At 41.3% G+C, this 13,424-nt stretch overlaps 1 protein-coding gene across 2 annotated transcripts in view; it reads right to left on the bottom strand.

Annotated features, from left to right (window-relative positions):
* The window catches only part of HPS4 (HPS4 biogenesis of lysosomal organelles complex 3 subunit 2), a 287,681-nt gene that overhangs the window by 142,057 nt on the left and 132,200 nt on the right, over nucleotides 1-13,424 (bottom strand). For both annotated transcript variants that reach the window (XM_078667309.1, XM_078667310.1), the window contains exon 8: nucleotides 2,267-2,339. In XM_078667309.1, the coding sequence (XP_078523435.1) occupies nucleotides 2,267-2,339 (73 nt within the window). The remainder of the gene's footprint in view (nucleotides 1-2,266; nucleotides 2,340-13,424) is intronic.

The raw sequence follows: 13,424 nt of genomic DNA, 5'->3' as shown, positions 1-13,424 counted from the left end.
CTCCATTTACGGAGCCAGCCAATGAATGAGGAGGGCCGACCCAAAGCACACTACAATTCTCATCAGGTTTTCGCCTGCGCGAAAAAGATGCGCAGAGCGCATCTTTTTGGCGAGGCAAAACCTAAAAAGGAACCTTTATATATAGTCATTTTTACTTGGCTAATGACGCTGTGTTTTACGAGCATCTGATTAACATATGGATACAGAGAAACAACCCTGGCACAAAGTCCCAGTATTAATCATTATTAATCATTGATCTTACCTTTATGTTGGTCTGTCTGCCGCTGAGTTATAACCCCCTTTTTTTCTTACCTATATGAGCACTACTCTAGTAGCTCACATATATAGACTATAATCAATAGCGATAATAACTACACTATAGATCAGGGGCACTTGGCCCTCCAATGGAAGACCCGGACTTAAGCAATTAAGCAAATAAAAAATAAAAAAATAAAGTATACAAAGAATTCTTGATCATCAGACCATCAATCTACGTACACCCTAATGGGAACCTTTATCTCTCTAAACACTTGTCGTTACAGAAGTGCTACTCCCTTCAATTATCCGGCAGCACTGAAATTTTCACGTCACTGTTAATACAATTATGCCTTTCATGGTCCTGACAAAGCGCTCTGGATCTCTTCCTTAGACCACAAAAGCGCAAAACATGTTGACCGATACATATGCCCACTAGGGGACATATTACTTACCAAGCTATAAAGGGACACAACATCCCTTAGAATAGCACCATACACTTGATTTTTACTAATGCTAGAGGGATCACCTTAATAATAAAACTACTCACTACCCCTCCAGCGATTTTTTAATACACACTTATAGGACTTAACTGCAACTTACACCAATGCACCCAAATGGCTTCATCAAAAGATCTCCGATAAAGAGACCCTTAGGGGGACCCGTAGGGCATTGCAACGCCGGCCCGGCGAGGAACACAGCCCAATGATGAAGCATGACATCCTTCGGGGAGCGTGAGGGCATTAAGATGAGGACACACTGTCCCCCACAGATAGAGTAGCACTAGACTCGAGCATCTCTCACCGTCTACTTCCAAACCTTTTTCTATGGGAACAGTGACTCCCTTATGGTATACGTCTAATTTTGGGAGCACGAGTCACTAGACTCCGCAACAAGCTCCTTGTGTCTCCCCTCTTTAATAAATAGGAATAAGAAGTAAATAGTCATATAAAAAAGAATGGAAACAAAGAATGTTCACTATATCTCTGTAGGGATAAATACATAACGCTCACAGAAATCATAAGAAAACAAGTGCCAGCAAAGATGATGAACAACAAAACATTTTAGAAAAGCGGCCACATTTAGGAGACCATTAAGTAAGGTTGACAAGTGGTACTCATACAGAAATACCCAGTTCACTGTTCACCAAGTAAACGTAAAAAAGTGATTTATGTATACACCAGGCAGTGCTGGCATTTGAAACAATCTACTATGGTGAGATTCTTGCAGTGAAGGAAAGACACACATCTAAGACAATAGTATATTAAGACAATATGTGATCAGCGTAAATAAATCATGAGAGGAGGAGACTTGTGTGTGGTCACCAAAATAGAGGAATTAAGGAACAAATGCAAAATTTGAATAAAATTGAGAAGTGCATGACTAAAAGCCTGGAATGTATTACTGGGCATTCAGGTAGTCTTTGACTATATACAAGGCATATATTCTGATATTTCATAACATACTGTGGAGAAAGGTTGCAGCTGGTGTTGCCAGAATTCATTTCAATAATCTTCATGAGATAGCAAAGACCACAGCTGACCTAGCAGGATGGTGGGTAGCAGTTAGCAAGTCTCAAAAATATGTGGTTGATTCTCCCTCTCGATAATGCAGTCTAACTTGAAAAAACATAAAAAAGAATGCAACGGGGCAAGTACTCAGAATTACTAATTCGGTTGCTTATTTGTTGGTGGGTGGGGATAAACTCCTGCTGAAGGGGTGAGGAGTATTCCAATGCCTAATACACTCGAGAAAGTGAGCACATGAATGAAATACATCTAATTTAATCATATCTAAAAAAGAAATCACAGTAATTATTTTTTGTCTTAAACCCAGATTGCTAAATGTTTTACGCCTAACCTGTAATATAAGATTGCATCGGTACACTCCCAAAATATACCATGAAATTCTTCCATGAAAAAAATCAAGTTGGATACAGAATGGTTCCAACATTATCATCAAACAACCTTCTTACACAAATTCTAAAATTCTATTTTACAAACATACTTGCCTTTTCCATATGTTTATCTCTTTGAAACAAGACTTTTGCAGTGAGTGGAGGAGGCAGCTGGGTGCTCACAATCCTGCAGATTTAAATCAAAATTTGTAAATACATAATATTTGCCCTTTCTGACAATGCAAGGATAACACCACAATAACAAAAACATCTATACTGGATTCATTGATCAAAACGTATCCATGTTTATGTATTTATTTTTATATAGCGCATATATCACCGTTCGGTCTCAGAGCGCTTGCGGAGAGCTAGACTGAGGATAGAGAGACAGGGGGATAATTATCGGATTTAAAAAAGCCAAGTTTTAAGATTTTTGCGAAATGTTTTGTGGTTAGAGTTAGTTCTAATAAACAGTGGTAAGGTGTTCCATGTGGTGGGACCTATTTTAGAGAAGCTTCTGTCCCCATTCCTGACTGTCCTAACCTTTGGGACTTTTAGAAGATGTTTGTTTGATGAACGTAGAGTCCTTCCCGGACAGTAACCCTGGAGCTTTCTCTGAAGGTACTTAGGACCCTGTCCATTTATAGACTTATGCACCAGGCAGCATATTTTAAATTTGATGCGTTTTTTTATTGGGAGCCAGTGGAGAGTCCTAAGGCACGGGGCTGATGGGGTGCGGGGTGGAAGGCCAAGAATCAGCCTCGCTGCAGAGTTTTGCAGGGTCTGACGTTTAGTTAAAGAACCTTCGTTCACATCAGCCAATAGTGCGTTGCCATAATCAAGGCGACTGATTATGAGGCCCTGAATAAGGGGTTTCCGAGAAGCAAGTGGAATCCATTTGAAAATTTTTCTTAAGCTTCTCATTAGCCCAATGCTGGTGTGAACCACTTTATTTATATGTTGCGACAAGGCCAGTTTGTCATCAATGATGACTCCCAAATTCCTAACAGAGTTTTTCGGGGCTGGGCAAGGGCCTAAAGCCAGTGGCCACTATTCATCCGTCCAGATTTTATTGGCCATACCAAATAACAAGATTTCTGTTTTCCCAGCATTTAACATTAAGTAGTTGTTAGTCATCCAATCTTGAATGGAAATCATACACTGTTGGAATCTTACTTTGGCATCGGAGTAGTAGGGGCCTAGGGTTATCAGAATCTGGGTATCGTCGGCGTAAGATACCGTATCAAAGCCGTAGGCTTTGATTACCTTGGCTAAAGGTGATAAATATATATTAAATAAGGTTGGGCTTAAGATTGAGCCCTGCGGAACACCTTTGTCATTTTCCACATAAGGCGAAGAGAAGGAACCAATTTTAACCTTTGACCGCCTCCCTGTCAGATAGCTCTGTATCCATCTGTGTGCTTGACCTCCGACACCAATCTCTGCCAGCCGTTTTAGCAGGACACTGAGAGATGGTGTCGAAGGCCGCCGACAGGTCTAATAGAATCAAGATGGCAGATTGCTTGGCATCCAGGGCTAGCCGGATGTTATCCACTACCTCCAAGAGGGCGGTCTCGGTACTGTGGCAAGCTCTAAAGCCCGACTGAGAGGTATCCAGTAGCATGTTGTCCTCTAGATGTTTAGTTAATTGGATATTAATTAGGGCCTCCATTATTTTGCCAAATAGTGGCAAAAGGGAGATAGGACGATAGTTTACTAGTTGCTCTGGGTCAGCATTATTCTTTTTTAAAATGGGTCTGACAGTTGCTTCTTTCCAGGATACAGGAAAAATGGCTTGGGCTATTGATAAGTTAAAAATTGCCGTTATTTCAGTCATCATGGCTGGGGCTATTTTTGTCAGAATCTGGGCAGATGCAGGATCACTTGGGGAACCAGATTTTACTTTCTTTAATTTATCAATGACTTCTTCCTCCGTAACAGTATGGAATTCAAAGAGGGGTTTAGACAGGGATGTTAATTCAGGGGTGGGCGAATTAGATGGATCTGTAGAATTGTCCTTAACATTCGGAGGTTCCGTCTCTCTGGGAAAGGCTTTATGAATTACATCTATTTTATCCTTGAAATAGATGGAGAGCCTGTCAGCCCATTCTTGGGACTCGATGGTAGGTGGCTGGCAGGAAGAAGGATTGGAGAATTCCTTTACTATAGAGTATAATTCTTTATAGTGGAGAAGTGTGGCTCACTGGTTAGAAGCGGCAGACCCTGAAGCAGAGATCGGTCCGGGACCAGGGTTCAATTCCCGACGCGGCAGGGTCTTGGGTAAATGTCCGCGGACTCGATAATTCTCGCCGAGGTGCCTACGCTAACCATGGGTCCCACTCTGCAACTCTGGGCAATAGCTTGCTTAATCTCCACAACGGCCCCATCAGCGCCGGGGATGCCTGGTTTCACCTTGGAGATGCCCAGGAGGGACCATCTCACAGGGAAAGCCAGGACGGGTTCCCCAGCGGTATACAGCGCCAGGACACTCCGAGATGGAGTAACAGTGCGCTTTACAAGTATACTTATCTTACCGTATGCAAATTACCAGCTAATTCAATTCTGGTTCCTAGATAAGCTTTCTTCGCTGCGGCTATCTGGCTCATATATTCTTTATGTGCCGACTTGTATAACTGTTTATCCAAAGGGTTTTTTGTTTTACGCCATTTCCGCTCGGTACACCTCATAGCCTGTTTCGCTAGTTTTAGATCTGGTGTAAACCAAGGGGACCTAGTGTTTGGGCATTTAGTTTGCTGTTTGGGGCAATATAATCCAGCGCCATATTGATTGCTTTGTCTAGGTCCTTTACCGCCTTATCTGGATCAGAATTGTGGGTCACAGGGGGGGCGTAAAAGCGCTAGCAAAGGAGTCAGGGTTGATTTTATTCCAGGGCCTGCTCATTTTTACCTTCTTTGAGTGGGCAGATTTAATCGCATTAACTCTGATATTAAACTTTATTATCATATGGTCAGACCATAGGATTGGATAGAGTTCGACAATTTGAACTTCCTGAGAGTTGGTACATAGGAAATCTAAAGTATGTCCGGCCTTGTGAGTGGGGGCCGTTTCTAATAACATTAGGTCCATTGCCTTAATGTTGTCCATTAATTCAGAGGTATGTGTCTTGCCGCAATTCAATATGATAATTAAAATCTCCGATTAACAAAAACTTTTTACATGCTAAAACATGCTGGCCTAAATTTCCAGCAGCTGAGTGGCAAAATGGGTTTTATTTTCTGGTGGTCTATAGACAAGTGCTCCCTTCCATGATTCTCTGTTATTTAGGTCTAGGGAGAAGACAAGAAATTCGCCCCATTCAGTAATTTGTGTGTCAATGGCCAAACGTTTTATGGATGACTTATAAACTATTGCTGTACCTCCTCCCCTCTTAGCCGTCCTATCTAATCTTAGAATACTGTAACCCGTAGGTAGAGCTATAGCTAAATCCGGGCAGGATGTTTCTTGGAGCCAGGTCTCCGTGATGAAAAAGAGATCTGGTGATTCCTGGTCCAGTAAAGCCCATATTTCAAGAGCATGCTTAGGGAGGGAACGCACATTCCCGTACAAACATATGAGGTAAATGTAAATGTAAATGTACATGTATTTATATAGCGCAAATCACCGACCCGGTATCTAAGCGCTTGCTTAGGGAACCCGTCCTGGTATTCCCCTGTGAGATACCCCGGCAGGGTATCCACAAGGTGAAAGCCAGGCATCCCTCCGCGAGGGGCCGTAGTGGAGATTAAGCAAGCTATTGCCCAGAGTCGCAGAGTGTTACCCCGTGAGTTGAGTAGGCACCGGAGCGAGAATTGTCGAGACCGTGGAATTTTTGAGCCAGAGACCCGCCGAGGCGGGGAATCAAACCCTGGTCCACGGCCGCCTCTAACCACTGAGCCACGCTTCTCCACAGGTGACTAGGTGGGGGCAACAGTGCTTGCTGCGGAAGGTCTCTGTTACTGGAAATAAGGGGAATGTTAAGGGAAAGAAGCTCAGATCTAGAGTATTTATTAATGTCCATTGGACGTTTTTACCACATGAAGGGGGAACTGGCGGCAATCTGGCGGCGGTCTGGCGCGGACGGGCGCAGACGGGCCTGACTCTGGCGCGCCGCTGTGCGCTCCGCCTGCAATGTGGGTTTATATCCGTCCCAGCAGCCCCACTAGACCACCGCCTACCCGGAAACAGACTTTCCCTCCACTTCGATCGGGATCATTAACCCGCGGTCGAACGGGGAAATGCCGGGGCGGGGCTCAGCGTGCAACCGGCAGATAGCACCAAATAGCAGCAACAACAGTGATTAAAAATACCAAGACGGCGCAAAATGAAAATTAAATTTTAAAAAGCTATTAAATCAGTTTTTGAGTGTCAACAGCTAACGCTAGGTACAGATCAGGCACTCTCATACCCCAGTCGCGTCCGCTGCGCGCTCCGCCTTCAATGTGGGTTTATATCCGTCCCAGCAGCCCCACTAGACCACCGCCTACCCGGAAACAGACTTTCCCTCCACTTCGATCGGGATAAATAACCCGCGGTGGAACGGGGGAAATGCCGGGGTGGGGCTCAGCGTGCAACCGGCAGATAGCACCAAATATCAGCAATAACAGTGATTAAAAATAGCAATACGGCGCAAAATGAAAATTACATGTTAAAAAGCTATTAAATCAGCTTTTGAGTGTCAACAGCTAGCGCTAGGTACAGATCAGGCACTCTCTTACCCCAGTCGCGTCCGCTGCACGCTCCGCCTTCAATGTGGGTTTATATCCGTCCCAGCAGCCCCACTAGACCACCGCCTACCCGGAAACAGACTTTCCCTCTACTTCGATCGGGATAATTAACCCGCGGTGGAACGGGGAAATGCTGGGGCGGGGCTCAGCGTACAACCGGCAGATAGCACCAAATAGCAGCAACAACAGTGATTAAAAATACCAATGCGTGTAACAAGAGGGAGAGAGCTAGTCCGTGTCCCCGAGGGTTTATATGTGATTAATCAAAGAGGACTAGCTGAAGTTGACCAAAGTGTTGCAGTACTCTAATTAGTTCTGTCACGGGCACCTTGTTGGTGTATTTATGAAGCCCTCACCCACCGACCTAGTTGGTGGCATGCTTCATCATCGGGCCCACCCAGTGACACCTAGTATGTCCCGGGTGTGCTACGACGCCTGATTACAGCGGAGCTGGTATATTGCTGAGAGTGCAGTGAGTGAGGTTGAGTGAGTTGTGATTTAAAACGGCTTGGTGGTGGTCCCAGTACCCGAGGGAAAATTAAATTTTAATAACTGGGCCGTCACCAGCGGTTAAAAGTAAGGCTACAGGACGCGTGAGGGTGGCGAGTTACTGCCCCCTGCGTTCTTCAGATGGTCGACATGTTTCAGCCAGTGCCTTAGAGTATTCTGGCTTTCCTCAGGACCGTTTTTTAAAAGGTGTGGTGAAATAAAACAGACTTAGTGTTGTGGTACAGACTATGTGATACACTCACTAAGGCGTTTTTCTATATGTGAGAGGGGGATTCCCTTCTCATGCATACCTGTACAAACAAACATTAAGGACAAGGACAAAACATTTACAGAGAGAGTCAGTAGTCAATTTAGACATATGGTCAACAATGCTTTGGTGGCCGGATCTATAGTGCAAGGTGAGAGGACTATAGTCGGCTAGGTGTGATGGTACTGGTGGTGCCATCAGAGTGAAAATACGCGACTAATTAGGAGCGTGGTGTGGCTAAAACACGAAAATCACACTGTAAGGAGTTGACTTAGTGTGGCAGGGCGCAAGAAAATTGTTCTTACTGTCTTTCTGGTCTGCTGACCAGAAAGACTGCGAGTATGACAAACCTGACAAGCCTCGAAACAACAAACTGGGTAAGCGCTTCTTTCCTCACAGGTCCCTAACCCCTGCAGCCTATCTTCTTTTTCTCCCATAGGGTCATCCCCTTACTGCTTCCCTCCAGGAAGCCTTGGCTAATAACCCAAAGCGTAAGAACAATTTTCTTGCGCCCTGCCACACTAAGTCAACTCCTTACAGTGTGATTTTCGTGTTTTAGCCACACCACGCTCCTAATTAGTCGCGTAATATTTTGTCCACCCTAAGCGTGGAAGGATATACTCAGATGTGAGTCCCTTGCTCATTGCACCATCAGGATTCAAGCAAGCCGGGCCGACGACGGCTAAAATGCCAGAAACCGGTCCCCGGAAGCTTGTTTCCTTCCCAGTGTAAGAATTGGCTTGGTAGTTTGGTTTGCCCTGTTCCCATCATGCACTGGGACAGGAACAGACTAATTTGCATATAGCCAGGTTCTGAACTGGGATGGTGCAGTGAGCTAAAAAACGGTGTTGGATCTAGCCCTGATCTCTTGACTGGGTGAGAGTATTCTGCTTAATTCAGAAACTCTGTCCATCACCACCCCTTGTTGTTAAATAGGTACAGATCAGGCACTCTCATACCCCAGTCGCGTCCGCTCCATGAGTCATAGCTTAGCTAAACATTTCAAATTAAACATTATCATAAATCAAATAGAGGTAAAAAAACAGTAATACCATGTATTTTATTCGGCATCATTAGTGGTAAATATATCAGTCATTTGAATGATTTATTTCTAGAAAATGTATAAACGCTATTATAAACATGGGAAAGAACACAGTAGATATGGCACTGTGGAGGAAGGAGACAGAAGGTTATCAGTGTAGGTGGATGAATTGACATCTAGAGCATCAAGAGTAGCGAGTGGGAAACATTTCTTGTATATCATGCAGAAATAAGTACAATCAACACATAAATATTAAAAGCTGTAAAGCCAAATTAAGATTCCACGACCAGGGAAGAGTCCTAAAGATTGAATGAATGATGCTGTAGATCCTTAATTAAAATGTACGTTATGTACTGTTATGCGGATATAATTCCATACAGAAGTACAGAAGTGGGAAAAACATTTTTTTTTAAATCAGTACAACATTTGCTTTTCAAAATGGTATTCATTTTGGTTTTGAAATATTCTAGGAAGTCAAATAATGATTAAAGGGAAAGTTATGCTTTAATATGCAACTACAGTTAGGTTTTCAATGGGCATGCTGAAGATCTGAATATCGCTACTTAGGTTGTTCGGCTGCTGTACTGGCGGAAGTTAGTGATGCTCTAGCATTAGCTTTGATCCCACAGCTATTTGCAAATGGAGGGGCATTTATAGCACACATGAATCAAAATATGAGGAGAAATGTATGCAGTACCAAGCAAGCAAAAAGCATGCAATATTGATACCTAGACAAACACTCCCAGCCACTAAGATTGGGCCCATTATGCATACTTTTACTGATCTAGTATTTTTTACATAGAAACTTCATAAGAGATAGAGGGTGCTGCACTAACAGTATTACTAACTATTCTTTTATATTCTTTTTTAATGTACATGTGATTGAGAGCAAATCCATGAACCTATAAATTAAAACTCCAATCACAAAGTAGATTAGGTAAATATCAATCCTGAAGAATAGCTACTAGATCACTGTTATGGCTACACGAAGGATGGAAACATGTTAACCTATCGCTATCTAAGATAACTAAATTCTAATAGATAGTATCACATATTTTAATATGTTGTTGTAAATACTTTATTCGACAAAAATCATCATAAAAGTGCAAACATACATACATACAAACAGAAAACATAAAAAGAAAAAAACAATCTGTCCCAAAGTACAACAACAAGGATATATCAAAACTGAAAAGTGAATTAATAAAGCTAGCTAATTAATTCAGCGGATTTTTGGATCACCAAGTAATGTAGAGCGAATTGACCAAGCCCCCGCTAAATATTTTGCGACCCCACAAACAATATACATTGAGGCAGTATTAGTTGACATAATGCGTAGGGCTGCTCTATGATCATTCACGCCCACGGATTTGCAGACCGGTTTCAGCCATTTATTCCTAACATGTGTATAAGCTGAACATGCAAATAAAAAGTGCCCCAGGGATTCTTTCGGGCAGCTACAACCTGGACAATTTAGATTTATCTTTTCCATACCTTTCCAACCTGCCGTGGTCTCATTAACAGGCAAAGATCCGTATCTAAATTTAAAAAACAAAGTCCTATCTCTAGGTTTTTGGATAAAATCCAAAAAGGGTTCAATTTTACGCCCTACTTTATGCTATAGAAACTTAATTGTCAGGGGGCCAAAATTTGAATTAGCATGTATCTTGGAGTCTACCCATTCCCAGTATAGCTTTTTAACTTCTAATTTGGAGGGTGGGCATTGTGAAGACCAAGATTCCCCCAGGCCTAACGAGTATACTAACATATTTTAATATAAGTAGGAGATCTTGTTCATTAAAGTGTTCCCTGAGAAATACCTCTCATCCAATTTTTAACTCCACACTTCCTACACTTAAACACCAATCTCCTTCCTAGCTCCCCACACTTCACCAAACGACAGACGTAAAGTTCTCCGGTAAAGACACCCCATTGAGGGTGCCTGTTGGGCATTGTAGCACCAGCCCACCATGGAGAAAACACCCAATGATGAAGCATGACCCCTATCTAGGTGTGTGAAGCATTTGTTCCTGCAGAGTCACACTCCCAGTCATTGACCTACATAGACACTAGTACCTCACTAGGAAATGCCTATCCTTTATACATGAAATTAATATTACCAATCAACTTAATTAATTAGAGCAGCCAACATTAGGTGCATGCACTTTCCCTCCAAGTAGATCCTTTCTTTACCCAGATTTTCTCCACAATGTGGGAGCTCATGCTCTTCCCACTTGCCCTTGGTGCCAAAAAGGTGACTGGCTCGATATGACATGGATTTGTCCTCATGTAAACATTTATAGGTCTGACATAGGTAGTTTTTAAGCCAAAGAATTAAGGATTACAGTCAATTTAGGAAACTGGAGTAGCCTTTTGGTTTATTGCAGGTATGTAACAGGCTTATCAAGTAGTCAAATAAAATTAATTTTCTTTTCCCTGCTAGTGGTGAGATCAATCATTAAACAAAACAGAAATTAATCTCTGGACTTTTAAGGAATGTCATATGAAAATGATAAGTCAATTTTAAACAATCCTTATATGTGAATCAAACAGGCGCAGATCAGACAGGTCTAGAAGTGTTTTGAAGACGTAAATTGGAATCTAAAAATAACTTGAACATGTATTTAAATAAGTTTAACTGATAAGTTGGTCTACAATAATCAAGTTTAAAAAAAATGCAAATAATGAAATATTTAGGAATGTGATAAATATCTTGTGATGATTAAAATAAGCAATACTTTTGTTTAATATTGCCTTCAATTACAAATGTTAAATTATGAAATGCTGATTTGCTTATCTGTTTTACATTCTCATAATGATAAGAAATCAGAAAGCACATCACTGAAGTCAATCGGCCAGTTAAAAAAAATTACAAAACATACTAAACAGTCCTCAAATTCCAATCAAACTTACCCACCAAAACTTGGTGCATAAAGCAAACCAATCAACTAAGGGACAACCTTGAGCATTAGTGCCATTTCAAAACCTCTCCATGACTGCCTTTGTACATATTTTGCTTGATTTGATTGTTTCCTACACATGGGACTATGGAGCAAATAGATTAAGTGGAAGGAAATATATAAATCAAAATACATGAAGCAAAAGGCTACCCAAATAGCCAAGTTTTCAGAACTCTTCTAACTGGATTGTTCCATGTCTCAGTGGCAGAACATGCACTTGGAGCAAAGAGTGTGCGTCAGAACATAGGGAGAAAAGCAGGAAGAGGTGCTACAGTGTTCAGGAGTGTAAAGAGTTTTATGTGCCAGATAAGACATTTAAAGTAAACTCTCTGCTCCACCGCCAACCAGTGAAGGTCTCTCATACCCGAGACACATGATCACATTTTTTCAAGTGGTAGATGAAACTAACAGAGGCATTCTGAGAAAACTGCAAAATTGCCAATTCATAAGCAGGGAAAGCCTCATGCAGACCTACTGTATTAATCAAGACTCAAAAGCAAGTCAGCGACTATCAATTAAGTATAATGATCTTCAAGGAGGAAATGCAGTGCAGAAGATGCAGAGATGGTAAAGACAGGAAGTATTTGGCCATTTGCTGAACACAGAATAGCCATATAACTTTAAGAATTGAATGATTATCATAAGTTTATTTCGGTTAAAAAAACATACAAATATCAGCATTTCAACGTCAGCTGCTTCATGCCTTTCATATTTATGCACCCAAGACCTAGAAAAACTTAACATATCCATCATCACCACCACAAGACTGATCCAATTTAGGAAGAAGTTGAAGAGGAGCGTCTTTAATGAGCAATACAGCACAATGTATTAACCATCCACAAACCAACTGCTCATTGACTTTAAGCTTTTCTTTGACCGTGCACACCTCTGCTGCCTTCTGCCTAGGTATGCACTATAGAAATGCAATATATATATACATTTCGTACATGAAAATAAAAGTCATCCTGTAACAGCTCTTACATTTATAGCAATCATCTTTAAATCAAGTGTACACTCAGGAACTCCTAATTAAAAAAATTATCATCTTACAATTAACATTTTACATAACATTATAAGTATGAAACCCACTGCAATACTTTAATAAGATTGTGAAGGCCGTTGCACTTTAGTACGGAATCTCTATTGATATTTCAAGAATTTACAAAAAAAAGTGTATAATTGAACAACAGAAGTTGTTGAGAAACATTTACATGATTCTTTGTAGCTTGTGAAACCAGCAGATCTGATACGAGGTAACTTTTTAAAATGTTTGCAATAACTAATTTATAGAGGGCAAAATAGAAGACTAATTGTTGTTTCTATCCTTCCTTTATAAAATCTGCATGAATAACTAACAGGGATACCTACCTGAATTATTTGTAAATCATGCAACTGATTAGGGCACATGGTGAAATTATATTTTTTATGAAAGATACTAGACCAGAAAAGCTGACACAATTGATTCCATCAACCAACTTGACTAAAGTATGACAAATCATATACCAGATGTCGGTTGGAGTTCATGACTAACAAGCAGAACCAATGGGATAAAACCCATGTTGCTTAGAACATTTTGAACAATTATTTCATTATAGTTTCCTTGCTCTATGGCTGATGAGCTGTCTAAGCGTGATTTTTTGTAATTAGGTTCAGTTTCTATTCTGCTTTAAGAGGATGGCTACTGAGGATCTACAATTCAGCTGGTACTGGGATTGCAGTGGATGTTACGAACATGGCTCATTCATAGTGGAAGTTGAAGGGGAATTTAAAATTAGCATTGGAGACACCC

The sequence above is a fragment of the Lissotriton helveticus genome, chromosome 11 (genome assembly GCF_964261635.1).
Source record: "Lissotriton helveticus chromosome 11, aLisHel1.1, whole genome shotgun sequence".
NCBI lineage: Eukaryota > Metazoa > Chordata > Amphibia > Caudata > Salamandridae > Lissotriton > Lissotriton helveticus.
The sequence above is the reverse complement of the archived record's forward strand: the minus strand, read 5'-3'. Positions and strand labels throughout refer to the sequence as shown.